The 26,898-nt window shown below is 56.2% G+C and overlaps 2 protein-coding genes across 2 annotated transcripts; one reads left to right on the top strand and one right to left on the bottom strand.

Moving 5' to 3' along the window:
- Positions 1-812: 812 nt before the first annotated feature.
- On the top strand, positions 813-24,222 carry MAPK8IP1 (mitogen-activated protein kinase 8 interacting protein 1). Its single transcript, XM_069858053.1, has 12 exons — positions 813-927; positions 8,008-8,113; positions 14,990-15,223; positions 18,793-18,874; positions 19,097-19,972; positions 20,549-20,624; positions 21,067-21,239; positions 21,532-21,641; positions 21,779-21,898; positions 22,906-22,976; positions 23,320-23,418; positions 23,845-24,222. Exons 1-12 carry the CDS (start codon positions 842-844, stop codon positions 23,915-23,917), a joined length of 2,106 nt encoding a protein of 701 aa, XP_069714154.1. The 5' UTR covers positions 813-841; the 3' UTR covers positions 23,918-24,222.
- A 922-nt stretch (positions 24,223-25,144) lies between these two features.
- Positions 25,145-25,883, bottom strand: FREY1 (Frey regulator of sperm-oocyte fusion 1). The gene is made up of 3 exons (XM_069857984.1): positions 25,736-25,883; positions 25,452-25,525; positions 25,145-25,332 (listed from the first exon to the last, which is right to left on the bottom strand). The coding sequence occupies exons 1-3, from the start codon at positions 25,801-25,803 to the stop codon at positions 25,196-25,198; spliced, it is 279 nt and encodes a 92-aa protein (XP_069714085.1). The 5' UTR covers positions 25,804-25,883; the 3' UTR covers positions 25,145-25,195.
- Positions 25,884-26,898: the final 1,015 nt, after the last annotated feature.

Below are 26,898 nucleotides of genomic sequence, written 5' to 3'. Positions count from 1 at the left end.
CTCATCCCAGATAAGATGCTTCATGGGAAACAGCTGGCTGTGAGTGTCTGCCTGTTTGTTCTAGGCAGAGACCTGCAACCTCGAGACATATTTCTTTTCCCGTCGTGCCTGTGGAACATGTTTATAAGCTTTATTAATTCCCCTTGCTGTGCTCACAGTCCTGGCAATCTTCAACGCGGACAGGGTTTGCACTGGGGCTGCCACACCTGTTGCCAACCTGCAAACCTGCTATGTGTGGAGAAGTGCAGCCTGATTTTTAGCTGCTTCTCCTGCTGCCTCCATGCGTGCCCCAACTGCAGAGGCCCTCGCAAGTAGCCCTGTTTCCTCAGCCCCTCGCCTATGGGTGCTGCCTGCCCATTCTACCAGCTGGCCCTTCCCCTGGTCTGCTGCCTCGGGCCTGGGGGACACCCCAGGTATCCCTTGCATGGGGGGAGACCCCAGGTACCCCTTGCATGGGGTGACACTCCAGCCACTCCTTTGCATGGAGGGAGCCCCCAAGTCCCCCCTACACTGGGGCGGGGCCCCCAGGTACCCCTTGCACTGGGGGAGAGACCCCAGCCACTCCCTTGCATGGGGAGGGACATCCCAGGTCCCCCTTGCTCTGGGGCTGCTTCCACCACCTGCGGTACATCTGCCCGGGGGAGGGGGATGGGGTGCTGCCTCCAGCTGCGAGCACATCTGCCCCGCACAGCTGTCCTGCAGCTGCGGCGGGAAGAGCCCCCGGGCTGCGCCCCCCTCCCCCGGCAGCAGGTATGGCCCTCCCCGAGCATCCCCCTCCCTCCTTCCCTGCCTCCCTCCCTCCCACCCGCCCGCCCTTCGCCTGCATGGAGAGAGCCACGGAATGGCGGAGCGAGAGAAAGGAGCTGCATCCCCGCCTGCCTCCTCCCCCTTCCTGGGGCTGCACCTCGCCTCGCCCCCCAGTTTCAGGTACTGGCCGCCCCTGACCCGCATTCCTTCGCCCCCCCCCCCCCCCCTCCAGCACCCCCCGGGCACCACTGACCCCCCGCATCTCTCACCCCCATCGCTGCTTCATCCTCCCTGCCCCCGCCTGTTGGCCCTCACCCCATGGACCATTGCAACTTCCACCGGACCCACGTCCCTCTCCGACGCCAGCGCCCCACTCACCTGCCTCGTTTCCTCTTCCAACACCTCTTCCTCGAAAAAAAAAAAAAAAAAAAAAAAAAGCTTCATCTTTTTCCCCACCCCCAGGAAAGCGTTTTTCTAGCCCTTTCCTAGAAATCCCCGGTGCTCCCTCTCCCTTCCCATCCCTGTTAAACAGGAACCCCAGGCGCGTTGGTGGGAGAGTGCCAGGATTGATCCTCTTGGCGAGACCAAGTGCTCCCATCGATTTGGGATGAAAGGGGCTGTCTCTCCTCTGAAACCCAGCGAGGACTTCCCAGGGCAGGGGCCAGGCCAGGGATGGCCAGAGGTGCAAGGGCTTTGGAGCCTCTGGTTCCTGCCGAGAGCAGCTCTGGGATGAAGATGCTTTAGGTGGGTGATGGAGCTCTGCCGCTGCCTGGTGTCGTTTGCCATCCGGGGGAGGCTCACAGCTTCTGCTGGCTGTGCCATCGTCAGCCATTGCTCTCTGCTTGCCTCTGGCACCCAGGGGTGCTGCAGTGGAGCTGGCTGCGAAGCGGGGATTGGTACCATCTGCTTTGTTTGGTGAGATTTTGGGAAGGATGCAGAGGCGGCTGATCCACGCGCGCAGCCTCTGGCTGGCCCCAGCCACCAAGGCTTGGGGGCCTGCGAGGAAGCAGGCAGGTGACACCAAGCTATGGTGGTGTTGGGGCAATTACCCCCTGAAGGGCTCCTCTGCCCCCAGATCCCCTTTGCCAAGTGGCTCCGGGGCTTCGGCAGCCACCTCCTATTGCAGTGCTGCCTACAAGAGCTGCTGAGAGCTGTTGCAACATGGCTGGGTAATCCCTGCCAATCGAGTGGTTAAATGCTGCCTCTGTAAATGTCCACCGTGGAGAAGGGGCTCGGATGCTGAGCCACCAAGCAGCCCTGGGCCCATGAGACAGATAGGCTCATCACCCAGTGATGTCCTGAATGCAAGGGCTGTCCCCTCGGCACTTTCCTGCCAGCAGCAACACCCTGAGAGGGAAAAAGAGGTGCTGCTTCTTGCTGTGCCTGAGGCCTTTGGAAAACGGAGCCCAGCACCCTGGCAGCTTGTCCTGAGGAAGAACCAACTTTAGAGAAGGACTTGCAGCTGAGTATCTGAAGTGTTGGGACAGGAGTGTGAGATCTTCACCAGGCACTGAGCTCGGGGTGTGAGATTTGAAGTGGAAGGAGATGCCGGTGATGTCCCTGAGCACAGGGCAGGGCCTAGCAGACTAGAGGTGGCGCTGTGGTAGGGAGTGGCATGTGAGGAGGGAACCCGGCTTGTGCAACGTTTGTGAGCTGGGTTATGTGGTACAGCTTAGGTTGTGCCTGTCCCAGGTCCTGGGTCCCCACAGCAGGTGCTCAGGAGGGGACATTCCCCACGGCCAAGCTGGAACCAGCAACAATGAGCATGGCTCAGCTGAGGGGCTCAGCCCACAGCTGGTGGCAAGGTTCTAGAGTAGCCCCGTCCTCTGCCCCAGCTTGCTGCCTGCAAGCCTGTTTCAACTTTTCTGCCCTCTAGTACATTCGCCTGCTCTTCCAGCTCCAAGCGGCAACACGCTGGCACAGGCGTTAGGTGATTGGTTGGCTTGAATTAAGAGAGGACTTGGTCCTGGCCAGCAAGTGGCATGACAGGCTGGGGTCTGAAGCTCTGAAGAGAGCTGTGATGGTGGTTTGGCAGGTCCTCATTGCCAGCGATGGCTTGTTGTTGTCTGAGAAGAGATGAGAGGAGAATGATGGTGATATGAGTCCTCCTTTAGCCAGGAGGACCTCCAGAAGTGACTGCTCACCACGAGAAGAACAATAGCATTTTAGGAGACAGCAGTAAAAAAAGTTGTCACCCAACCTCCCTGTTGCCCTTAAGCCTCCCAAAGCCTCATGGCTGGGGCTGCACCCCACTGGGACTTCTTAGCATCTTTTCCTGGGACACGTCGTTGCAGATCCTCACCCTGCCAAGAAGCTCTGCCTGTGCTTCAAGCCAAGCTTTCCTCTGAGGGTCTCTCTGGGACCTCTCCGAGGCTGGGTGTCCCTCTGCCCAGTATGAGAGGTGGAGAGGATTGGCAATAACTGGGGTGCAGCCGGGTGCAGGGCCCCACAGCGCTCGCTGTGCTGCCTGCTCCACTTCCCCTCTGTTGTAGCTGGGACCTGGGAGGTCAGTGACTGATCTCTTTTGGTTTTCCCCATCCACCTAGCTGCTGTGGCAGGAAGGTTCCAAGGGAAAGAAACCCTTAGGGAGTTGTTTTCATGGGTCAGGAGAGAGGGGGAAACTCCACTCTTTAAGGAGTCCTGTGGGAAATCACAGCCCTTCCTCGTGACATTACTGGGGCCTCGGGAGGGTAGGAGGTCTCCAGAGGAAGGAGACCCCTCCTTCTCCTCAGGAAGTTCAAGGAAGCCCCTTCAGCCTGAGGCAAAAATCAATTTCAACACTCTGGGTTATTTTATGAGTCTGCTATCCTCATCTGGAGCTGTCAGAGGAGCCTGTTTGGAGGCGATGAGCTGGAGCTGGGGCTACATGTTGGAGTGAGGCTACCTGTCTTCTTAAGAGGGTAGCATAAGGGCTGTCTTCTTCTAATGGAGAGAGAGAGAAAGAGATACCTTCTCAGTTCAAATAAAAGAGTATCTGTGGCTTTTGTGATGGAAGAAAAAGCCCAGAGCCAGCCAAATGTAGGATAGTACTATTTTTCCTACTGACATTGGTTACACGACTTCTGCACAGTGCTGCCTGGGAGCAGAGTGTCAGAGTACAGCCCAGGCAACGGTGCTTGTTGGAGCCTCCTGGCCAAGTACCCACATGGGAATCTATGCAGAGGCAGAGGACAGAGGAGGCAATGTTGAAAATCTCTTTTTCACTGGCAGGGGATGGAGCAGAGGGAGCAGACGGGTTTGATTTATAAGGCTGTTACTGGGACTGTAATTGTACTGCTCCTGCTAAAAGCAGGTAACAACTGCCTCTGCTTATGCATCCATGTGCGCTCCCTCACTTGCCATTTCCAGGTGTCCCAAGTTTATTAGTTCTCATGTATTCAGGAGGTCTGCCAGCCTGTGGGTGAGCCTTGGCACATGCTTCGGGGGAGCGCCTGTAACCTCCACAGATGCGCAGCTCACCCACCCTTGTGGCCATGGGGCAATCTCCCACGTACCTGTGATGCCATGGTGCCCACCTGCAGTGGCATACAGATGGGACCTGTGCCTTCACTGCTGCCACTGGCAAGGGAAGCTGTGCAAGTCCCATTTGGACTTTTACTGCCAACAGTGGAGCTGAGAGAAGTCAAAGCTGTTTCATTTTATTGGTATATTTAGACTCTTCGAGAAGCCAGAGGGAAAGGCAGGGGTGTTTAAAGCACAGAGAGTGGGGGGGATGGGACGATGGAGAGCCTTCCTTGTATCTCCTAGGAAGTCCCAGAGCATCCCTATGAGAGGAGAAAAGGATGAGAGTAATATGGAGATAAAGATTTCTTTATTCATTGCATTAAGCAAGGATGTTTCAAGCAGACAAAGTGCCTCTGGGCAGAGCTGATAGGGAAGATGGAGCCCTGGATACCATTATAGGGGAACCAAGAGACAATAAACACACTGTCACGAGAAACATTTGCTGGTGGGGTGGCACCAGTGGGTGAGAGCCAGTGACAGGTTAGTTTAGTGGAGTGCCCCAGGCCATCTGGTGAGCTGGACTTCTGTGCACGTCAGCAAATGTGACCTGACCTTGGGGCAAAGCTGGGTCACAAGGCACTGATAGTGCCCATCATTCACAGCCCCTAGCGGGCCAAGGAGAGTTCTTGAGGTGGATGCCAGCTTCAGAGCAGGAGGGCAGTGCTGCAGAGCAGGGCGCGTGCAGCTGGTGGGGAGAGGGATGTCCTGTCCTCATCTCAAAATCAGGGTTTCCCAGATATTTTTTGGCTCCATCCCGATGGGGCAAGGAGTGAATGGCTCTGTGGAGGCTCAGGTTCTGTGGCATGCCAGCAGGAGGCGAGTGGCTCTGAGAGACATGGGAGTGATGGAGGATTATCTGAGGCCACTATGCCAAGTGTTTGTCCTCCCGGCAGCCCTTTCTGGGCAAGGCCCCTATTTCCTTCAGCAACAGAAGAGGGGTGGGAGCTGGCAGAGCATCTCAACGGGTATTTCTCTGGTCCTTAACAAGGGTTAGAGATTGGGGAAGATCAAGGACAGCCGTGCCTAAGGCAGGAGCGGAGCTGTGGGTTAGGTGGGGAAAGGCCAATGCTCCCGGCACTGGTCTGTGGCGACGGGGCTTACCCCTTGGCAAAGATGCTCCTCTTACTTCCCTGCACTTGAGAAATGCAGCCGGCCACAATGCTGGTCCTGCTGTGCTGGAAACGTTCTGGCCTTTGCCTCAGTGAGCCAACCTCGCTCTGTCTGGTGAGAAGCTGGACAAACACTCCTGTCTCCCTCAGGCTGGGATACTGTCACTGTGGTGAGGGAGAGCCCCTTGTTCCTGGCTCGGCCAGCGAGGCTGCAAGGAAGAGGCCAGGTGGCACCGGTGTCCATGCAGGGGCAAGCAGATCCCCTGTGCCCACTGCGGGTGCTGGGGAACAGGCACTGGAGCAGGAGCCGGACTGGCTGGCTGGCAGGCAGAGGCAGTCAGCATCCCCGGCAGAGTGCAGGGACTTGGCACTGGCTCAGCTGGGGAGGTTATATTTTTTTTCCCCCCTCCAGGACAGCTGATTCCATCTATTTTTAATGAGCTTCCCCAGGTTGCGCAGTGAGGAGACAGAGCAGTGCTGGCAGCCACAGACTGCGCCGGGGCAGCCAGAGGGGCAGCAGGCACGCAGGGCTCAGCTGTCATCTTCCTCCCTCCTACTCGCGTCAGGCCTGGGGGTCTTCCTTAGGGTAGGATCGTGTTGCCCAGGGAAGGGAGGTCCTCCTCAATGCAGCTGCCCTTGAAAATGGAGTCGAGCACCGAGGAGGAGACCTGGCTGGAAGATCAGTGGGAGAAATGGTAGGGGACTGGCTGGGCCTTGGGGAGGGGGGCTGTCCTCGTGGGCATGTGGGGGATGAGGGGCAACCTCTCACACCTGGGCACATTGCCTTTCTCCGTGAGTGATGGCTGCAGGACAGGAGCAAACTTGGCACACAGTCAAGCCCAAAGTTTTTCCAGCTACGCAGGAGCTGCTTGGCAGCCAGGCGCTGGAGCAGCAAAGGTGGCTGGCCGCATCCTAGCAACCACCAGCATCTGCAGGCAGGGCCAGTGCTGGATGCCTGTGCATCATCTTCCTGACCCTGAGACCACAGGCAGGGCTGCCTGTCCCCATCCTGGAGCAGAGGGCCATGCCACCCACTGCTGCTCCGACAGAGCTGAGGAGCCCCTGCCAGCTCTGTTAAGACGCAGTTGTGCCTCTTGCTGAGACCCCGTGGCGCCTGCTATGCTCCTGCACCATGGTGGGTGGAGGCCCCCAAGCATTAGCAGCTGATGCTGTCCCACCCTGGCAACCCACGTAACCGGAGAAGAAATCAATTTCTGCTTTGAAGGCTCTTTTAAGCATCCTGCTCTGCGTTCCCTCTCTTCCGTGGGCAGCAGCAGATGGGCAAGGCGGGGTTCAGACACCCCACCCTGTGCTGAAGGCTGCATCCGTGCTCCCCGCAAGGCATCTGGTGAGGACTGCCTTCACCCCAGGGAGCCCATGGCTGATGGGGTCCTTGGAAGCATGGAGGGGAGATACCATTTTCCCTGCAGGCTTCTCCTTCTCCACCCCCTGCACTGAGGGCCAGAACAAGAGAGGTGTTGCCCCTTCATAGCACTAGCTTCCACTGCAAGGGGGGAGCCCTGTGGTGTTTAAGCAATGCTTAAAGCAAGGGTGGGGGTTCTGCAGGTCATAAAATACCTTTCTCCTTCTTTCCTCGCTGGTCAGGACTTGGTATGGTTCTTCCTGAGCATCTACCAGTCCAAGGAGCTAGGAGTAAATGGAAATGGCAGCATGCAAAGTAGTGCCCATGGCTGCTCCAGCCAAAACTAGAGGGACTGAGTTTGTTAGCAGAGGACTTTTGAGCCAGGGCCTTTTATTTGCCCCATCCCCTGGTAATGAATAAGTGAGAGGAGCATTGCGGTACCACCATGGAGAAATGTTTTCATGCACAGAAGCCAGGAGCACCTTGCTGTCCCTCTGGGGACACAAGCAAGGAGCCCTTTTGTCAGCATGTTTCCAGCAGTTGAAAGGGTATCTCTGTAAACTTTTTAAGGGGGTGTAATGAGCCTGCAAGGCTGACAGCCATAAGGAACCCCTGAGACCACGCAGGTGGGCTCAGCAGAGCAGGCTCAGCAGCACCAATGGCCACAGGGATGTCTGCAGTCACCCTGGGCAGTGATTTTGGCGCAGAGGGAAATTGCTTCCCTCTCGTACTGCAGGCGTCAGGGCTGGAATGTCCCTTGAGCCACGGCTCAGGGGCTGGTCATGCCATGGCCAGCAGGTTTGCGGTGCTTGCAAGGTCCGTGGGTCTTCATATAGTGATCTGTCCCAGCAGGTCCATCCTCCAGCTGTGACCTTTGAGTATGCCCAGCCCTTCCTCTCCCTGTAACTCTGGCCTTTTCCCTGCTGTGTGTTTGTGCCCAGCTGGGACAACACCAGAGCCTCCCTGGGATGATGGAAGCTGAATGACCTGGGAACACCTGGCTATGCCATCTGTCTTATCCTCCCCCAAACCACACATCCCTGCTGGCTTTGGTCAGGCAGGGGCTGGTTTGGGTCATGGTCCTCCTGCCTCCCCGTAGCTGTGGGCTGTGCCCACCCATGCCTTCTGGAAGGAGCCACCTTCCCAGTCTTTCTCCCAGTAAAGACTGGGAGAGCCTCCCCAGGGGTGGGCAGTGCTGCTCCTGCCCACAGGCAGCAGACCACCCTGCACACTCCTACACGCTGCCTATGCAGTGGGTGACAACCCTACCTCTGCTGCCTCCAGGCTCACCCACGACATCAGCCTTGAAGAGTTTGAGGATGAAGACCTTTCTGAGATCACTGATGAGTGTGGAATCAGTCTACACTGCAAGGAGAGCCTGGCCACCCGGGTAAGTGTGACAGGGACAAGGTAGGGGGATAGGGACAGGCAAAGTGTGCCAGTGGGGCTGGCAGGGCTAGCAGTTCCTGTGCAGGGCCACCAGGTCCCCAGGCCAGCGATACTTCTTTAATGTACCCATTGCCACAACCCCAGTCTCCTCTGTTCTGCAGTGCCCTCTCATCATCATGACACAGTGCAGACCCTTTCTGACACGGCCAAACCCAGGAGACAAAAAAGCATCTCAAAGCCAGTGCCTTTTGATCCCCACTGTGCTGGAAGGTTTTGAATTTGTTCTTCAGGGATGAGCCTAAGGGTTTGCGTGCAACTGGGAGCATGCCCCTGTTTGAGCAGGATGGCCAGCAAGCCTCTTGCACCTGATGGGCATCCTCGGGAGGCAAGGACGTGTGCAAGATAGCACCAAAGGTTCCTTATGGACCATTCTTTCTTCTCCCACGTGTCCCTGGGCCTGGAGGCACAGCTGCTGGCATGGTGAGACCTCTCCTCTGCTCAGCTGAGGTGTTCCTTCTGGCTTGCTAGTTGTCTTTAGCAAGAGCTGTCCTCAGGCATATAATAAGTGGGATTGCTGAAGGGTGAGAGCAGTGAAACAGGGATGGAGGAGGCGGCTCTGACCAAGCAGGCAGCAGATGCTGTAGGTGGGTCTCCCATTCACCTTAAACACCCTGGGGAACGTTATGGAGACCCCAGCAGGTTCACATCACTATTTGAACTGCCCAAGAAGGCCATGGGGGCAGAAAGATAGAGATAAACTAATTTTTACACTGGACTTGGAAATATACAGGAATTCTATATCATTGTGTTTAATGCTAAAGGGAGATGCAAATGCTGGAGCAACCAAATGGTTTGAGAATCATTTCATCCCTCAGGAGAAATATTTCCTCTGCAAAACTGATAAAGATCCAGCAAGGAGGGTAAAGGCAGAGGAATTTGTAGCAGATTTAAAATTAGAAAGTGAATTTGTGATGCTGGGAATCCCTTGTTGACAGCAAGAGGGTACAGGCAGACCTTATCCCTGGGAGGTGAAGATGTCCTGCTGTGCTGCCTGGTCTAATTCAGGACTTTCCCAGCAGAAATACAGCTGCTCCCAGAGATAGGACAGGCTGCTGCTGCATATCCTTGCTCTTGCTGCAGGCTCCTGCTGCTCCAGGATATTATGTTCAGGGAAGGGCAGGGAGAGCCTGGACTCGTGGACTGTGTGCACTGAAGGAAGGAGGGATAACATTGGAGGCAACACCAAGGGCAAACCTGGTACAAGATGTCCATGAGGGCACAGCCACAGGGAGGGTAGGTCGCTGGGAAGATCTTCCTGCCTGGAACAGTTGAGGCAGGCAGGGGCTGTGGGTGCATTGCTGGTTGCTTTGCATTAGCTGTCCAGGTGAACAAGCCCAACTCTCTCAGCCTGTCCTCATATGGGAGGTGCTGCAGCCCTATGATCATTCTTGTAGCCTTCTCTGGACCTATCTGGACTGTTTTGCCTATCTAGAAGTTTACTGAGGGGTTTCTGCTTCCCTGCACTGCAGTGCTGAGACCTGACCCTCAACAGAGGGTTTACTCAGACTCCAGCGGTGAGCCCCACACCTTCCCCAGGGAAAACTCGGATCTGCTTTGCAGAAATGTCTGGGTGCACTGAAAGTCTGCTGGGGTAGAAGGGGGATGCGAGGCTGCCCTTGGGGAAGCAATTAGCTATTCATGAACACAGCAAAGGAAGAAACCTTCCACGCTTAGAAAAAATGCCTGCTAAAAATGTGTCCAAATGGTTTATACGGGACACAGAGAATTGCCCGAGGCTCAGAACCGAAAGAGGCAACAGCAGCGGCAGCGATAGCGGCTTTTCAATCCCAGACGTCAAAGGCAAGAGCCAGGGAGCTTTCCAATCTTATTGCCATCCAAAGTGAGCTTGGAGCAACGAAGTTGCAGGATCTGCATGATGGAAGCAGCCAGGCCCAGAGGGAGCAGCTTGGCTGGGTCTGTGCACAGCACAGGGGCCAACAAAACAGTAATGACCTACGGCCAGCATCAGCCAGCTAATTGCATCACGTTAGGATAGCTGGCTCAGCATATCAACCTGACGCCTTGGCTAGGTCTGGGGAGGCCATGTGCTGATGTTCTGTCCATGGTGAGCTCCTGGTGCTGATGCTGCAGAGCACCTGTGCTGCTTGGATGGAAGGTTGGCATTGGTTGCCCCCTCAGTGGCAAAAGCTTGGTGACAGAGTGAGGGATGTGGGGAGAGGGCAAGCTGCCAGCTTGCAGAATCACACTGGAGCAGAGAGCAATGGAGACAGGGAAAATAGACGCTATGGAGAGCATGGTGAGCCACAGGGCATCCAGCTGCTCTGAACTTCCTGACCTGGCAGCAAGTCTTCAGAGAGATGGGCAGGTGCAGTACCTACCCTGGTGGTGAGCAGGAAGGCACTGGGACAGAATGAGAGAACAAACACTGCTGGAGGGCTGGGAAGGCAGCTGCTGGATGGGGACAGATGTTAAGGTTGGCAAGTCAGGGCAGAGCCACTTGGCAACAAAACCCTGTGCACCAACGGGTGGCTGGTGCGGAGATCAACTCCAAAACAACAGTAGAGTTTGGGTTATTTTTCAGTCCTGGAAAAATAAAGATGACTTCATCATCAGCTATTTTAGCAGCTTGCCAGGAACAGTGGCTTAGACACAGAGAAACTGCAGGCATAGACTGATGTTTGTGCAAGGAGGACCTCTGAAACATCCCTTAAATTCAACAAGACGTCCTGGATGAATGAAAACCTGGAGCAAAATGAAGGGTAGGCTGAGGAGAGGGCTCAGCAGAGGAGCAGAGCTGCATTTAGGGCTGTTTAAGGCTGCTTCTGCAAGACAGGTGGCATGGTGAGGGAGGCCACCCCACCTTGCAGCTGGCTCCAGCAGAGTGGTTGGGCACACTGAGGATGGTTGCAACAGAAGAATCAGGCCTTTGCTTCGCATTTGGCCTCGGTTTGGTGGCTTGGAAATCTGGGTTTGATCATCCCTGCTTTCAGCAAGATGGATCCCAGCGAACAACTAAGCTGCATATAATAGAGGTTCGGTGCTTCATCTGTATTCCAGGAGCTGTGGAAAATGGTTAAGGCAAGAGTGAAAAAAAAAAAAAAAGAAAAAAAAAAGGAATACCCTTCTTGGAAATACTTGTGAGCATGAGAACAAGAGCCCAAAGGAAAAGAGTCGATAGAGGGCTGTGCTGAGCCTTTGTGGTCTGCATGGAAAGGCCTGAACCAGCCATGAAGTTACAGATATATGGAGGAAAAAAGCAAAACACTGATTTTTCAGCATAATAGGACTGCTGAAAATGCCAATCTTCCTCTTGATGCTCAGTGTCACTAATCCAGTGTGCTGCTGGTAACAGCCTCCCCTGGAAGGGCAGTGGGAGCCACTGCAAAGGGGAGCAGCTGCAGTGAGCCCACCAGCCTGCTGCTCTGGGGACTGGCGGGGAGCCAGCTGCATGGGTTGGGAACAAACTACAGAAGCAAGGTGGCTGCTTACTCCAGGCACCTTTTCAAAGGCTGTCTCATGAAGCTCCCTGTGTGATCTGTCAGCAGCTGTGGCTGTGCCAGGCTGGGAGCAGAGAGGCTTCTCCTGGTGCCTTGAAGCTGAGAGCAGTCACAGCTGGGTGGCAGGGAGAGGGGACGCAGTTGTCCCCTCTGCTTGGTGGGTTCTCCTTGCTCCTCCACGCTGTTAAAATGCTTTTCCCAGCTGATGGTTCTATCAGTCCTCCTCCAACAGGAAAGCTGCCGGCATAGGGGTGGCAAGGAAGAGCCTTTTGCCTGCTCAGCCATAGTAGTTAAGGACCAGGATCACTCAAGCAACATCTTGCATATCACCCCCCTACCCTTGCAAAAGCCTTTCATTTCTGGAGGAGCAAGCAGCATGCATCCCTTCCCAGGGCTGACAGCAGCCCCAACACGGTCGGCTCCCCTGGCTAGATGGGGGCTTCCAGCACCTCACAATTGCAGCAGGGCTCAAGCTGCTCCAGCTTCCCTGGGGCTGATGGACCACAACATCAGAACTATCAGAGACTCGTTGCTGGGCACTGAGACTTCTTGCTGTTGGGACAGCACTATGCAGGTGGGAGGTAGCAGCACCAGGAGCTTGCCAGCATTGTGGCCATCCCAGGGACAGATCTGTAATGGAGGTGTGAGCCTCCCTGTGACTGCGCTGGGGCCCAGGTGTGCATCTTGTGTACATCCCACTGCGGGATTTGATCACTGGCACTGCTCTCCCACATGCCCTAATCTCTCCCACATATTGCAGGGACTTGGGGAAGTCACCTCACCGTCATGTCTGTGCTGAGACATGAGCATACTTGGGCTAGCCTTAGGTTACATGAACTAGGGGGCTCCTGAGGCAGCTTATTCTGGTGTGGCAACATCCCTCCAGTGAGAAAGGCTTCCCAAAACCTAGTCCCTGCCCTCATTTTGCAGATCACCTCAGGTCCCATCAGGTGGCAAGTTGATCTGTTGCTGTTTGGGTTCAAAATCACTTTATTGTGCTAGAGGCCATTAATAAATATCTGCGCTGGTTGTAGCTTCCTCCTAACTCTTGGACCTGGAATGATACATCCCTCCTAGGGTGCTTTTTTTTTTCCCCAGACAGGTACCGTTTTGCTTTTCTGCATCTTTCTGACTTTCCCTCCTCTATGAATTTTCTGAGTGCTCACCACAGGATTATGGAGGCAGCATCATTAGCAGCCTAGGTTGAACATCACCAGCTGACTCAAGCACACCTACATTAGCTCAGTACAATCTATTTAGTTGGCATGTCCTCCTAGTTGTTTTCCTTTGCTTCTGTTTCCTTGTTAAAATCCACGTGTTTTGACACAGAAACACAGAACTTGTTTTATGAAGGCTAACATTAAAAACAAAGGAGTTAAATGTTTAAAGCCTTGAGAGGATGAGTTTTGGTGGCCAGTGTTCCTCCAGGTGCTCACCCATTGCCTGCCAGGACTGCAGTAGGGATACTGGGATGAAATGGCCTGAATGAGAGGGGTTGTACTGTGCCTGTGGCAGGCAGAGCCTTGCCTGTGTTGGTTTTAGGCAAACGGTTCAGGAGCTGGTAGCAGCGAGAGCTCTTGGAGAGGCTGCCAGAGCTGCTGGGGCTGTTGCTTCTCCCATAGCTCAAGGGTCATCCTCTGTGCAGCCAGAGACACAGACAGCGTCAGCCGCAAAACGCACCTTTCTCTACTTCTGCCCAGTGACAAGCTTTCCAGTCACCACAAACAGCCAATAACATGGAGAAATCAACTTGCTAATGTCGTGTTGCAGCCTTTATTGCTGGCTGCTACCACTCATGCATGTGCAAGCTCTGGTTACTGTAAGGAAGGTGGATTGTGAAAGGAACCGCTGACCTTTAAACACCTCCATCTGTTGGGGGACATCAGTGCCTCTTCACCCAGCAACGCAGCCATGAGGGCATTTTCTCCTCGCAGCCCAAGATGCAAAGGCAAAGAGTAGGGATGCTCCTGGCCAGAGCACAGCCAGTGCCAGCAGGTGTCTGGGAAGCTAATGCCAGGCTGCTGGCTCATTGAGCACCCCTTCTGCGTGGCTTCACATCCCGATATGTGCAAATGCAAGGTGTGTGAGAAAAGATTTGTTCATCCTCAAGATGAGGAGGCTAAGGAGGATGTATCTGCTGTTCCCGGCTATCTAATATGCATTACAGGGAAGAAGGAGCCTGGGTTCTGCAAGAGGTGTGAAAATTTCAACCCCATAGAGAGAAAAAGTAGTAGTAGTGCAACACTGGCACTCGTGCCCAATGTGGCAGTGGGTTCTCCAACCATGAGAACATTCAGGTGTGATGGGCAAGGCCCTGAGTGACCTGCTCTGGGCAAGGGTTGGACCAGACCTCCAACCAAAATGATTGTGTACTTGTATGAGTCCCAGTTGCCAGGACAGGAGCCAGAACAGGGCATGATCTGACTTGGAGAGGAAGGATCATAGGATGTTCCAGGCTGGAAGGGACCTTGAAAGATCAGCTGGTCCAGCCTTTGGTGGAAATGGGAGCATAGATGAGATTATCTAGCTACCTGTCCATTTGCTTCTTGAAAAACTTTAGTGGGAAGGGGAACCTAGATGAAATTATCGTAGAATCATGTAATAGTTTGGGTTGGAAAGGACCTTAATGATCACCCAGTTCCAACTGCCCCTGCTATGGGCAGGGACACCTCCCACTAGATCAGGCTGCCCAAGGCCTTGTTCAACCTGGCCTTGAACACCTTCAGGGATGGGGCAGCCACGGCTTCCCTCGGCAAGCTGTGCCAGTGCCTCACAACTCTGAGAGTGAAGAATTTCCTATCTAGCACCCTGTCCATTTGCATCTTGAAAACCTTTGGTGGGGAGAGGAACCTAGATGAGATTATCTAGCAGCCTGTCTATTTGCATCTTGAAAATCTCCAGCAGCGGGGACTCTACCACATCCCTGGGGAGGTTGTTCCAGTGAATGATTGTTCTCGCTGTAAAAAAACCCTTGTTATGTTGAGATGAAACCTGGGCGCACACCTTCATGCACTTTGTGGTGAATGTGGTAGTTACAGGAACGGGGGCAGTGAGCAAGGAGGGATGCTCGAGGAGCAGGGAGGGATGTTCGAGGAGCAGGGAGGGTGCTCAGGCAGCACGGAGGGATGCTCGGGGAGCAGGGAGGGATGCTCGGGAGCAAGGAGGGATGCTCGGGAGCAAGGAGGATGCTCGGGGAGCGAGGGGGACGCTCGGGACTCCCCGGCCTCGGCAGTAGCATCCCTGCCGCTTTAAAGGGAAGGGACTCGCAGCAGCCCCGACCCCCCCTCGGGGGCCCCGGCGGGAGGCGGCGGCTGCCGGCGCTCCCTCCCTCGCCTGATCGCGGCCGCTAATCCCGGCAGAGCCATGTGAGCCGGCCCGGCGGCGGAGCCCGGGCAGCGAGCGGCGGCGAGGCCAGCCGGCTGCAGGCGGAGATGCTCCAGCTCGACCTCATCGACGCGGCGGGGGATGTGCCGGCCGAGGAGCAGACGGCGCCTGAGCCGCTGCAGAAGGAGCCCCCGGCAGGGACCACCGATGTCTACAGACCGAAGCGACCCACAACGCTCAACCTCTTCCCGCAGGTGCCTCGCAGCCAGGTGAGGCCGGGGCGGGTACGAGGAGGAGGAGGGATGCTCCGGCCGCCAAGGGCTTTTGTCGTGGAGGGAGGGTGGGCGGAGAGAGAGTGGTTGGTGGATAGGCGGGTAGGGGCTGGAGAGATGATGGGGAGAGGCTTCGCGGCTCCTCCTCGCGATGCCCTGGGGCTGTGTGTGCATCCCCTGCCTCCCCCATCCCCGGCTGGGGGGCTGTGTGTGCGTCCCCTGCCTCCAGCATCCCTGGCAGGGGTGTGTGTGTCCCTGCACCCCACATCCCCGTGGGGAGATGTAGGGGGTATTCCCTGCCTCCCGCTGTGCCTCTGGCAGGGGCAAGGTGGGAGCGGGGAAGGGAGCCTGTGGGGACAAGGAGCAGAGGACACGTGATGTACTGAATGCATGAATGAGCCTTCGCTGGACACGACATCATTGCACATGGGGCTGGTGACCCCGGGCCACAACAGCTGTCTGGGCTGCAGCCCCGGGCAGGGTGGGAGCGCCAGGGGCCGTGTGCTGGAGGGGGAGTCAGTCGCCTCCGCTCCCGGTTGGTGGCATCCAGCAAAAGAAGGATTGATGTCAGCACCTCGTGCAAAATTTGAGATACTGAACGGCAACACCCAAAATGGTGGCCAGAAGGATGAGGGGGTTCTGTTGCTTTGCTTCTGCTCAGGTTTTACACAAGGTTTTGGATGGTTTTCCCCAAGACTGCCCATCCTGTGAAGCTACGAGGTTGCTGTCATTCCTGGGGCAGGTGGCGTTTTGGTGCCCTGCATGCTGACCCTCAGAGTGGTGGCCAGAATCCCTTTACCTCAGCTTCCCTGCAAACTTCATGAACCCTTGCAAGGTGCACAACAAGCAGGGCTATTTTTGCTACCCTCCTGCATTCAGCCGTGCCTTCTGCCAAGTAGGAGGATTTTCATTTTGGTGATGTTTAGCTGAGGAGCATGAAGCAAGAGGCAGGTGTTCCTGGGGGTGACAGATGGGGAGTCGTCAGAGCAGGGAGTCACCAGCCCAGCATCAGCAGCTGATGCCAACTCTCTGCGAGGCCACGATGGGAGGAGGAGGAGAAAGGCACAGAGCCAGGATGGGTGCCCGCAGGGAAGCTGGCACAGGGAACAAAGACAGCAGAGCTGGGGAGGTGGAGAGAGCTCCACCGAGCATAATGGACAAGGGAACAGTGGCGGCCTTGTCCCACCTTGTGCAGGGACCCTAAGAAGCATGTGGCAGCCACATCCAGCAGGGGGGACAGGGGACAGCAGGGCCTGCCTCCTGAGCAGCCCATCCCAACCAGTGTCTTGAGGGTGGCAGCAGACCCACAGAAAGGGTCTGAGGGGAGGGGTGTGCATCAACTGTGGGCTGGGGAGGGGGAGGCGATGGTCCCCTTCAGGGAGACAGTGGAGTTTGTGGGGCTGCACTGGGAGCCATGGCTATGACACAAACTGAGGACATTGGGAATGGAAGGTCAGGGGCTTTGCCGCCACTAGCAGCAGGAGCTTAGAGCCAAGAGGGATGGACACACAGGGCTGGGGCATGGCTGACCTGGGAGGGCACTGCTGTCAGTGGCATCTTATGAGAGGCAGGAGAACTGCCAGGGACAGACTGGCTGCAAGGTGCTTGAGGTGCCTGTTCTGGGTGCTTGTCTCTAGCCAAAGCAGTTTTCCCCTGCCCATGTGTGGTGCCCCAAGGAGTGGATAGAATATAGGGCGTCCCTTGGGGATCAGCATGGGAGATATGCCTCTGTGTGTGCCAGACCTTTCTGCACCTTCATGGCCTGCCCAGCTCCCCACTCCTGCAGGTGATCAGAGGCCATGGCACATGTCCTCTCTTGAATGCCCAACCCATGGGCTGCCCTCCCATGCTTCCAGCCTCCTTGTGCTGTGCAGGGTGGGCATGGGCAGGGCTGGCTTGATGATGTCTTGGTTGGTACTAGGTTCTCTGTGAGTCAATCCAGGCAGGTGCCCTGGAATGAGAGGAGCATCCCCATCTTCCTAGGAGGGGAAGAAACAACAGCTGGGACTGGCTAGGTTCATCATCTAAGACCTTCTGAATGCCTCTCTGCCCTGGCTGGTCGTTATAGACCCCAGAGCACCCTGGCCCTGTGGGATGGGTTGGCTCAATGGGCTCTGCCTGCTGCATTGCTGCCTTATGTCCTGGTTCAGGCAGTGGGACTGGCTCATGTACTGGTCCCGTGGCACTTTGCACGCATACTGTTGCTGCAGCAGGTCGCCTGGCCTGCATCCCAGACTATAGTGTCCCTGGGAAAGGCAAGTGCAGATGCACCGTTATTTGCCTTGGCACAGGAGGGGCTTGTGAATGCCTTGCTGGGAGGTCACCAGTGCCCTGTGGCAGGGATCTCTCCCCTCCCCACGTGGAAGCAGGGGTCTGACAGCAGTGGTTCAGCAGTGTGTGACTTAGTGGGATTTCAGGGCAAAGGCTTGCTTCCTGTTGGTGGGGAAGCAAAGCAAAGCAAGGATGGGGCAGATCCTGCGTTGCTGGTAATAGCTACAGGCTGGTGATAAGGCCATGAGAAAATCCAGGAAGTCCCAGCGAGGCTTAGTACTTGAGCAAGAACTAATGGTGTGGAAAATGCCACTACTGCATCTTGGGAAGAAACACCTGGTACCCCACCAGAGGGGATGGAGATGGGTGGCCAGGGAGAACTTGGAGGTGGAGGAGAGGATGGGGACCAGGACTGGGGTTGCAGCAGGCCAGACGTCACACCCTGCTGAGGTGGACAGGGAGGACTTGTCCCCCATCTGTGCCCTTATTAGAGGGCACCTGGTGGTCTTTGGTCCATAGGTCTCAGTGAGGCTAAGCGCTTATTTGCCTGCACACACACACATGTACATGTGCGTGTGCATGTGCATGCGCGTGTGCATGGCCAGCCACCCAAGGCTAGGCAGGGCACAGCCACACAGAAACTCACCTGAGCATAGGTGGCGCAATCCTGCCTTTCCTCTCCAGCTGACCAGGATTGATGTCTGTTAGTGTGTGTGTATATGTGCATGTATAGATACATACATACGTGTGTGTTTGTGCGTATGTATACCCCTACATACATCCAGTATGGATGACTGCAGTAGCAGGCATTAGTCTGCCCAGTAGCTGGCTCCCAGCTGGGCAGCAGCATGTCCCCTGGCCCTTGTCACTTCCTCCATTTAATAACTTCAGGTGCTCTGAAGGTAGGCAGGGCCAGAGGGATGGGAGCAAAGCACGTCCACCCAGCCCAACTGGGCTCCAGATAGGCTCAGGTCTTGATTTTTTGACTTGGTACTGTCTAGCCATGAGCTCCTGCAACTGAATCTTATCAGGGTGGATGAGTGCGGCCATCCAGGCCAGGCTGTCTGCCTCCCACTGACTCCTTGACTGCTCTGCTTTGCCCGCTGCCCCAGCTCTTGCAGCAGCAGTGTGGCGAGATGTGGGGCTGGTGGAGATGGGGGGTCCCTGAGCACCACATGCCCAGGTGAGGGGGAAACCGAGTGAAATGCTGTGGACCTGGGGAGGGATGGGTGCTGCCGTTGTGCCACATGCTGTTTACTGTTTAGGCTGCAAGGAGGCTTTGTTCTTTTCCCCAGGACACTCTGAATAATAACTCTCTGGGAAAAAAGCACAGTTGGCAGGAACGGGTGTCCCGGTCATCATCCCCTCTGAAAACGGGTGAGTTCTTGTGCTGTTAGCCAGAGGCAGTTCCTTGCACCATTTCATGGCTCTCAGGAGCCTGGGACAAGTGGTGCCAGAGCAGGAGGTTGGGGAAAATAGTCCACATGGATAGTGTAGATTGCATGTCCATTTGAGTCTGGGTGGCATTCCTGGCCACCTTCCCTGGCAGGGAGCATCGATTTCTGTGGGGCTGTCAATAGTGTTCTCCTCCCCATCTAGGTGAGCAGACTCCTCCCCATGACCACGTTTGCCTGAGTGATGAGGTCAATCACCAAAACAGCACAACCTCCACCAAAGACCGAGGCACATCCACGGAGAGCCCGTGCCGGCGCACAGCAGCCACTCAGATGGCACCCGCCTGCATTGCCTCGTCCCGGCCATCTGAGAAGCACCAGGCCACCAGCCGACCCCCACCACATGGTGCCAGCATTGTGGTGGTCACAACAAGGGGCCCTGAGGCCCACCGGGACCGCATCCGCTACCAGACAGATGTAAGGCTGGAGGCCACGGAGGAGATCTACTTGACACCTGTGCAGAAGAACTCAGACCCCCTGGAGATAGACAAGCCGTTCCTGTCTCAGTCCAGTGAGAACCGCATGTCCATCAGCTCTGACATCGACACCTCTGGCTATTCGGCCCTGGTGGGGAAAACCAACCCCTCCATCAGTGAGGAGGATGAGGTGCTGGACTATATGTCCTCCCCTGACAAGACGAACCTGCCCAGGGCCTCCTGCGGTGGCGGGAGTAGTAGCTCCCGGCCAGGGCATAACCTTCAGAGAGCCTCAGTGAGTTCAGACACCAGCGCCCTCTCCTACGACTCGGTTAAATACACACTGGTGGTGGATGAGAACGTGCAGCTGGAGCTGGTCAGCCTCAAGCAGTGCTACTCAGGCTACAGCGATGAGAGTGACTCAGCCACTGTCTATGACAACTGTGTCTCCTCACCGTATGAGTCGGCCATTGGCGAGGAGTATGAGGAGGATGCACTGAAGCGTGACTCGGTCTGCCTCTCCGAGGACTCCACCCCCGAGGCAGACATCCACTTCTCCAAGAAATTCCTCAACGTCTTCATGAGTGGCCGGGCGCGCTCCTCAAGTGAGTGCTGGGCACTGGGGGGAGGTTGGCTGGTGGCTGGCTGCCCAGGCAGCCCTGCTCATTCTTGGCATGCTCAGGAGATGGAAAGCCACCAGCAGCCATGAACTCCAGCACTGCTTGCTGCAGCCTGTGGCTTTGTCCATGGTGGCCAGGGAGGCATGCAGAAGCTTGGAAAAGCCTTTTGAGCAGTAGACGGGGATGGCTGCTTTTTTGACTAGCCCAAGGTATGACCATGCTGAGGGAAAGGCTGAATGGTTTTGCAGGGGAACAGCATCCTTCCTGGAGTGGCACCCTCCAGGGCCGGTGGCATGCCCCAGCAGGCAGGGCTTTCCACAGTGCTGGTGATGCAGCTGTCACAGCTGCATGGGTTGGCACAGGGAGGTCATGATCCCAGCAGGGACTGCTGGGCACCTCCAGCGGCTCTAGCTGTGCCTTCCTCTCCTGTGGCACCGCGTAGCTTTGTCTCAGCTGAGCCATCCCCCAAGAGCCTCAGCAGCCTGCCCAGGCCACGTCCTTCCCTTGGCTGTGGTGCTGACCCCTCAGTGCTGAGATGTCCCCCTCTGCCTTCATCCCCAGGTGCCGAGTCCTTCGGGTTGTTCTCCTGCATGATCAATGGGGAGGAGCAGGAGCAGACCCACCGCGCTGTCTTTAGGTGAGCTTGCAGGCACGAGCAGTGTCCCCAGCCTCTCACAAGGAAAAGCCAGTGTTCCTCTCCCACCGCGGTGGGGCTGGCCCAGGCCCCAGTGTTTCCAGCGTGGGAAACCCTGGGCACCAAACCACTGCCCATAGCTCATACCCTGCCCAGGAGCAACATCTGCCCAGCCCGCTGCAGGGGCAGGACCTCTTGGGAGCAGCATGGGTGGTGCAGTAGGGGATACCCTTACCTTAGGTGCCAGGATGCTGCTGCATTTTGAGCCTAAACCTGCTCCAATGCTTTATTTAGCATCTCGTGACCCCGTGGCCAATTACATCTGCCAGGGTGCTTCCTGCCTGGGCCACTGGTAGGTTTTGCATTGCCCCCTGCCCCAGCACTGTGCTGATGGCAAGGCCACTGGTGCTGCTTGCCATCCAACTGCTAATGCCTCTCTGCCCAGGTTTGTGCCTCGTCATGCGGATGAGCTGGAGCTGGAGGTTGATGATCCTTTGCTGGTGGAGGTGCAGGCAGAAGATTATTGGTATGAAGCCTACAACATGCGGACAGGCGACCGGGGCATTTTTCCTGCCTACTATGCTATCGAAGTCACCAAGGACCCAGACCATGTAACAGGTACCAAGCCTCTGCACACAGCCTGCTGATGTCTCCCATTGTGTGTGCACCTTCTCTCTGCTGAGCAGAGCCTGGAGCTGAGCAGAGGGATGGAGGTAGGACCATGCCAGGCACCTGGCAGGGAGCAATGGATAGTTTTTGGTGTGTTGCTGGGACTTGGTACCTAGTGCTGTGGGAAGCCTTCCTTGGGCAGAGAAGCATGCAGGGATGCGAATAAGGAGAGAGGAGGCAAGTCTCAGCCCATGTTCTTTGTCATCAGAGATGATCCCTTGCCATGTGTTCTCTTTTCCAGCTCTGGCCAAGAGCAGCGACTGGGTGGACCAGTTTTGGGTGAAGTTCCTCGGCTCGGTGCAGGTTCCCTATCACAAGGGCAATGACGTGCTGTGCGCGGCCATGCAGAAGGTAGTATCCCACCCCATCCCTGGGAGCAGGAGTGCCTGCTTCTGCTGGCAGCAGAGCAGAGGGTCAGTGGGGAAGAGGAAGGCTGAGCCATCATCACTGCTTATGAGTGCCAGGATTTTTCTGTCTTCTCCCCACAGATTGCCACCACACGCCGCCTCACTGTGCACTTTAACCCACCCTCCAGCTGTGTCCTGGAGATCAGCGTGCGTGGGGTCAAGATTGCCGTGAAAGCTGATGACTCCAAGGAGCACAGCAAGGTAGTGCCCCACTCCCTGCTCATCTTGTCCCTTCCTCAGCTGCTGGTTCAAGTCCCATTTTACTAGAGGTCATGTTTGCATGTGAAAATGGAGGGTTTCCACCCATCTAAGTGTGTGAGAAACTTCATCAGTGGGGTTGTAGGCCCACCATCAGGGTACTGTGTGCCTCACAGGACCCCAGCTTCAGAACATGCTGCTGGCTGATGCCATTGCAGCTGCTGAGCACATTGCCACACCGGGATACTGTGAGCTGAGCCGCACTAGTAATCTGTCAGCTGCTGCTAAATCTTTCTGCTACTATTTTGAGTGGTGTCATCCAGATATGCCCTGTAATCTCTTTAGCTGGCTAAGGCAGGCTGCTGATTAGTGTTGTGCATAAGTAGCCAAGCAAAGCACAGCGAGATGCTGGGCAGAGGGAACCGAGGCTTTGCAGCAAGCGGTTGGGAAACCTCCCCTACGGCTGGGGGACTGGAGTGGTTTATGGCTCGAAGTGCTGTGACAGAGTTGGGCTGGGGTTCCTACCAGTCTTGCCTGTACCTAGAGAATGCCAACAACTTAGTTGCTCTTTAAACTTGTATAAGTAAGTTCTCATTTCCAGCTGGGACCATTTGAACACCCAGGATTGACTGATTAAGTTATCCGTTCAGCTTTATTTGCTGGTATTTCTGAGAATCTTTTCAGTAAGGGAGGAAGGCTGTGTGTTAGATGACCAGCAGTACTGCACGCACTCTAGCCGGAGTAGAGCCTAACCCAGGGCCTCCAGGGAAACCTTACGGGAGCTGCTGGATGTAGATGCAGCAGGGTGAGAGCCAGCAGGGCTGCCTAGAAGAGCACCCTGGGTGCAGCTGCTTGGGGCCACCCTGAAATCGCTGCTGGTAGCAGCCCAGGATCATGCTCCAGTTCCTTTCACTGCTCAGTCCAAGTGCCTATTTCCAAGGGCCAGAGAACAACTGCCCCACAGGGTGGTGGGGAAGAAAGCTTTGACAATTTGTCTCTCTCTCCCCCAGGTAAACAAGTGTAGCCATTTTTTCCAGCTGAAGAACATTTCCTTTTGTGGGTACCATCCAAAGAACAATAAGTAAGTAGTAAGGAGGGTGAGGCGGCTCTCAATGCCAGCAGCTCAGATGGAGGCTTTGCTGCCTTCCCACCCCCTGGCGGCAGCATGACTGGAGCTGGGAAGGGAAAGGGAGGCTTCCCAGCACCTCGGTCTTGAGCTTAGGCCTCCCTTTCCCCTGTGAGCTCAGAGCTGCAGCTTCATGCCAAAGAAGCCTTTGAATAGGAATTACATCCCAGCTTGTGGCCCCTGGGGTTGAAAGGGGTCCCAAACCCCTGTGCTCAATGATGAGTACATCTTGGGGATGCTGGAGTACCTGTGCCTGCTTGTCTACTGGTCCAGTCACACCCACTTTCTCTGCCCTCAGGTATTTTGGGTTCATCACCAAGCACCCTGCTGACCACAGATTTGCCTGTCATGTCTTTGTCTCGGAGGAGTCCATGAAGCCAGTAGCAGAGTCAGTAGGGTGAGTCCTGCCTGGGCAGAGAAGGCTTGTTCCTGAAGGGCAGACTGAGTCCTGCAGTCTCCCCATACATGTGGGGCTTGGACCTGGCCCCAGGCTGGCAACTCCTGTATCAAGGGAGGAGAGGCTTGGGATGAAAGCCAGGGCTGACAGTGCTACAGGCAGCATATTCCTGACAAAATTGGAACGAGTCCCAGTGCAAGGCTTTGCAGGCAGATGGCTGAAGGTCGCGCAGTATGCAGGGGCTCAGAGCAAGGATGGAGATCCTGCAGTTCTGATGGCAACTCTGGGGGCTTAACACAGGAGGAGCCAGGGGACAGAGGCTCAAACTGGCTGCAGGGTAGAGAGTGAGGGTGAGAAGGGAAGTGGGGCTCTGTAAGTGCCTCAGGGGGATGACGTCACTCAGCTTTGCCTGGTGCTGTGTTGCAGGAGGGCTTTTCAGCAATTCTACAAGGAGTATGTGGAGTACACGTGCCCCACAGAGGACATCTACCTGGAGTAGGGGCTCACACAGGCATCTCCTGCACAGCCAGCGCTGCAGTCTTGCCCCTTCCCCGTGTCGTGCATGGACAAGAGCTGCGTTGAGCCTGGAGGAGGAGTGGGCCCTAGGCTGGGCTCCCTGGGGCATGGAGCACCACCTCTTTTCATGACTCCCCTTCCTCGGGCTGGGAGGGACGGGACGGGGGAGGGCTGGACAAATTGTGTTTATTGTACAAAATACTTTTAGTTTATTCTATTGGAGAAGCATCCGCTGGGTGCCCTGCTGGTGAGTGGTGGAGGGGTGGACAGCAGCATGCTCAGGCTCTTCCCTGCTGCAGGCTAGGGTGACAGCATCTTCCTTGTGACCATTGCCCAGCTTCCCATCGCATCCTTCTGGGGTGACTTTTAATGCAGTGGCAGAGTCAGACTCTCACAGTATGAAGACACAGCAGCTACAGCTAATGACCCAGGTGCTGGTTCCTGCCTGGGAGGTGGGCTTGCCCTGGGTGGGCATCACCTCCCTGCCAAGTCCTGGGGACAAGGCTGCTGGGTAGGGATAACAGTATCTCCTCTGCAAGAGCCAGCAGTAGGATGAGCTGAGATAGCTCACCCCTGCCTCTGCCTGATCCCTGTCCCTCCCCTCTTGTACCTGTGCCCTGGGGAGAGAGAAAAATCCACCCCCCATACCTCTCTGCAGTAACTACGCCCTCGGGAGGGGAGACTTTCTCTGCCTCTTCTTCCCTCTCCCCCTGGTTGCAGGTGGCAGAGGCAGTGGCAAGGCTGGGCCACCCCAGGGCTGGGCGCTCAGCCCCTGCACAGAGATGGGTCTCTGCCAGAAGCAGGGCAGAGATAGGGCTAAAGCCTGCAAGGAGCCATGCAAAGCACTGGGAAGGTAGAAGAGCCCTCCTGGTCCCTGCAGCCAGCAGTCTCTGTGCTTTAGCTGGATCTGCTGTGATGGCAACAACTATTAAATATGATGGTTCATGGAGCAGGGCTGCTGTGCTGTTTCTTTCCCATTGCAGGGACCTGACTCTCTCCTTCCCTTGAGAGACCCCAAGAGGAGCCAGAGCTTCTCAGGTTTGGTCTGAGAGCCTCAGCTGCAATCCCTGGAGGCCAGAGAGCATCATACGATGATAAGAAGAGAACTCTAGAGGCTACTTGCTCCAGTCCCCACCCAAAAGCAGGACCTACCCTTACTCCCAGCCCTGGTCCTAGACTTCCCCACCTACCCTGTCCTGCAGCAGCAGAGGGTGCGGAGATCCTGGAGGCTGGGCTGCGGTGGGCACAGGGACATGCTGGCCTACAGGTGGGCATCGTCATAGTACTCCAACAAGTCAAGCTCGTCGTGCTTGCTTTTGCCAGCTCTGTGCAGCCCTGCTGACTGCTCCTGGACCTTTGGGGTCCTGATATGAGGCTGCTCAGGTTTGATGCCATAATCTGCAGGTAAAGCAGAGAGGCTGGGCTCAGCCCTGGGGCTGCTCGTGGGGCTGGGGTCAACCACCTACCTTGAGGGGTGATGGCATGTTAAGGGAGTTTCAGAGGGGTAAGCACTGTACCATCCACCAGACCGAAGTGCTCCTGTGGAAGCTCCAGGGGAGCAGAGAAGTCCTTGGGGACAGAGTAGCTGGCCCTGGGGAAGATAATCAGGGGCAGGAGTGAGCCAAGACCCTACAGTGCTCACCCCGTGCTGGCACAAGAGCTCCCACACACCACTTGTCTTCACCCAGACCAGCCAGTTCATGAGGGCTTGGAGCCACAAGTGCCAGCCCATGCCCAGGCCAGGAGCCACAGGGACCTCTGCAGGTACCAGGGCAGGGAGGAGGGGGGTAGGCACCATCACCTCTGGGGCAGGGGTTGCGGCAGGGCAGCCCCTAGCAGCAGGGCGAGCAGCAGGAGCCAGCACCTCATGGTGCACCCTGATGCCAGCTCCGCGAAGTCACAGAGGAGCCAGCTTGGTGACCCTGGGACACCAGCTGGCTTGGGAAGAATGCAGGCGCTGCTGCAGAATGCCCAGGCACTGCTGCCTGTGCCCTCCCAGTACTTAAACCTCTGGTCCTCAAATGCCCAACTTGCCTAGTTGCTCGCAGCCCTCCCTGCCTTAGCGTACAACTCTCCACGCAGCCAGAGCTCCAGGGCTGCTTCCCTGTTCCTCACCACCATTTTCCTCCCTCTCAAGCCCCCTCATCTCACTACCTCCCTGCCCCCAGGAGTGAAGCCTGTCAACACCTTCCAGGCTTTGCGCTCTTCAGCATCATCCTCTGCAGCAAGACCAAAGGGAGCACAGGCCCCTGCTCGCAGCTCTTCCCTGCTGCTGCATTACAGGGCAGCACTGCCAGTTGAGGTGGCAACAGACCCCACATTGCTGCCAGAGCCTTGCAGTCCCCAACAGCTGCAGCTGTGGTGGGGTGAAGAGGGCCGCGTAGGAGGGTACATCCCCTATTTCATTCTCGTAAGAAGGCTGCTACCCTAGAGTCCCTCAAGTATGGTTCAGGTAGGAATGCTCCTGTCATCCACGTGAGGCCAAGCCACCTGGCAGTTTCCAGATCCCAAGCTCTGCAGAGGGCTGGCAGCTCTCTGTGGGGGAATTCAGTGCCACAAGCTGGCTACCCCTTTGTGCTGGCCAAGGGAGCCTCCACAGCAGCTCACTGAGCAGACTGATGCCTCAAAGGTCCACCAGTTAGCACAGCAGATACAATAAGATGGCCATGGCTGTCCAGGCCCCTCCCAGGCCCTTTAAGTGTAGCACAGCAGTATTTGCTGAATGAACATCTTAATTTCTCTTCTCTGCCCTTGCCCCAAGCAATGGCTTGCAGCTGTTCTGGAAACCCTTTTAGTGCACATTGGGTGCTAGGGAAGCAGCCTGCAAACGGCAGCTCTTCATCCTCCAGGGGAAACCCAGGAAACAGGACTGAACCAGGCACCTGGAGCTATGCACGCTACAGCCATCAGCTGAGCAACGTGCAGGGCACTGCTGGAGACAGGCCAGAGCAAAAGGCTTCTAAG

The sequence above is a fragment of the Phaenicophaeus curvirostris genome, chromosome 5, assembly GCF_032191515.1.
Source record: "Phaenicophaeus curvirostris isolate KB17595 chromosome 5, BPBGC_Pcur_1.0, whole genome shotgun sequence".
Lineage (NCBI taxonomy): Eukaryota > Metazoa > Chordata > Aves > Cuculiformes > Cuculidae > Phaenicophaeus > Phaenicophaeus curvirostris.
This window is presented reverse-complemented; position numbering and strand designations above follow the sequence as displayed.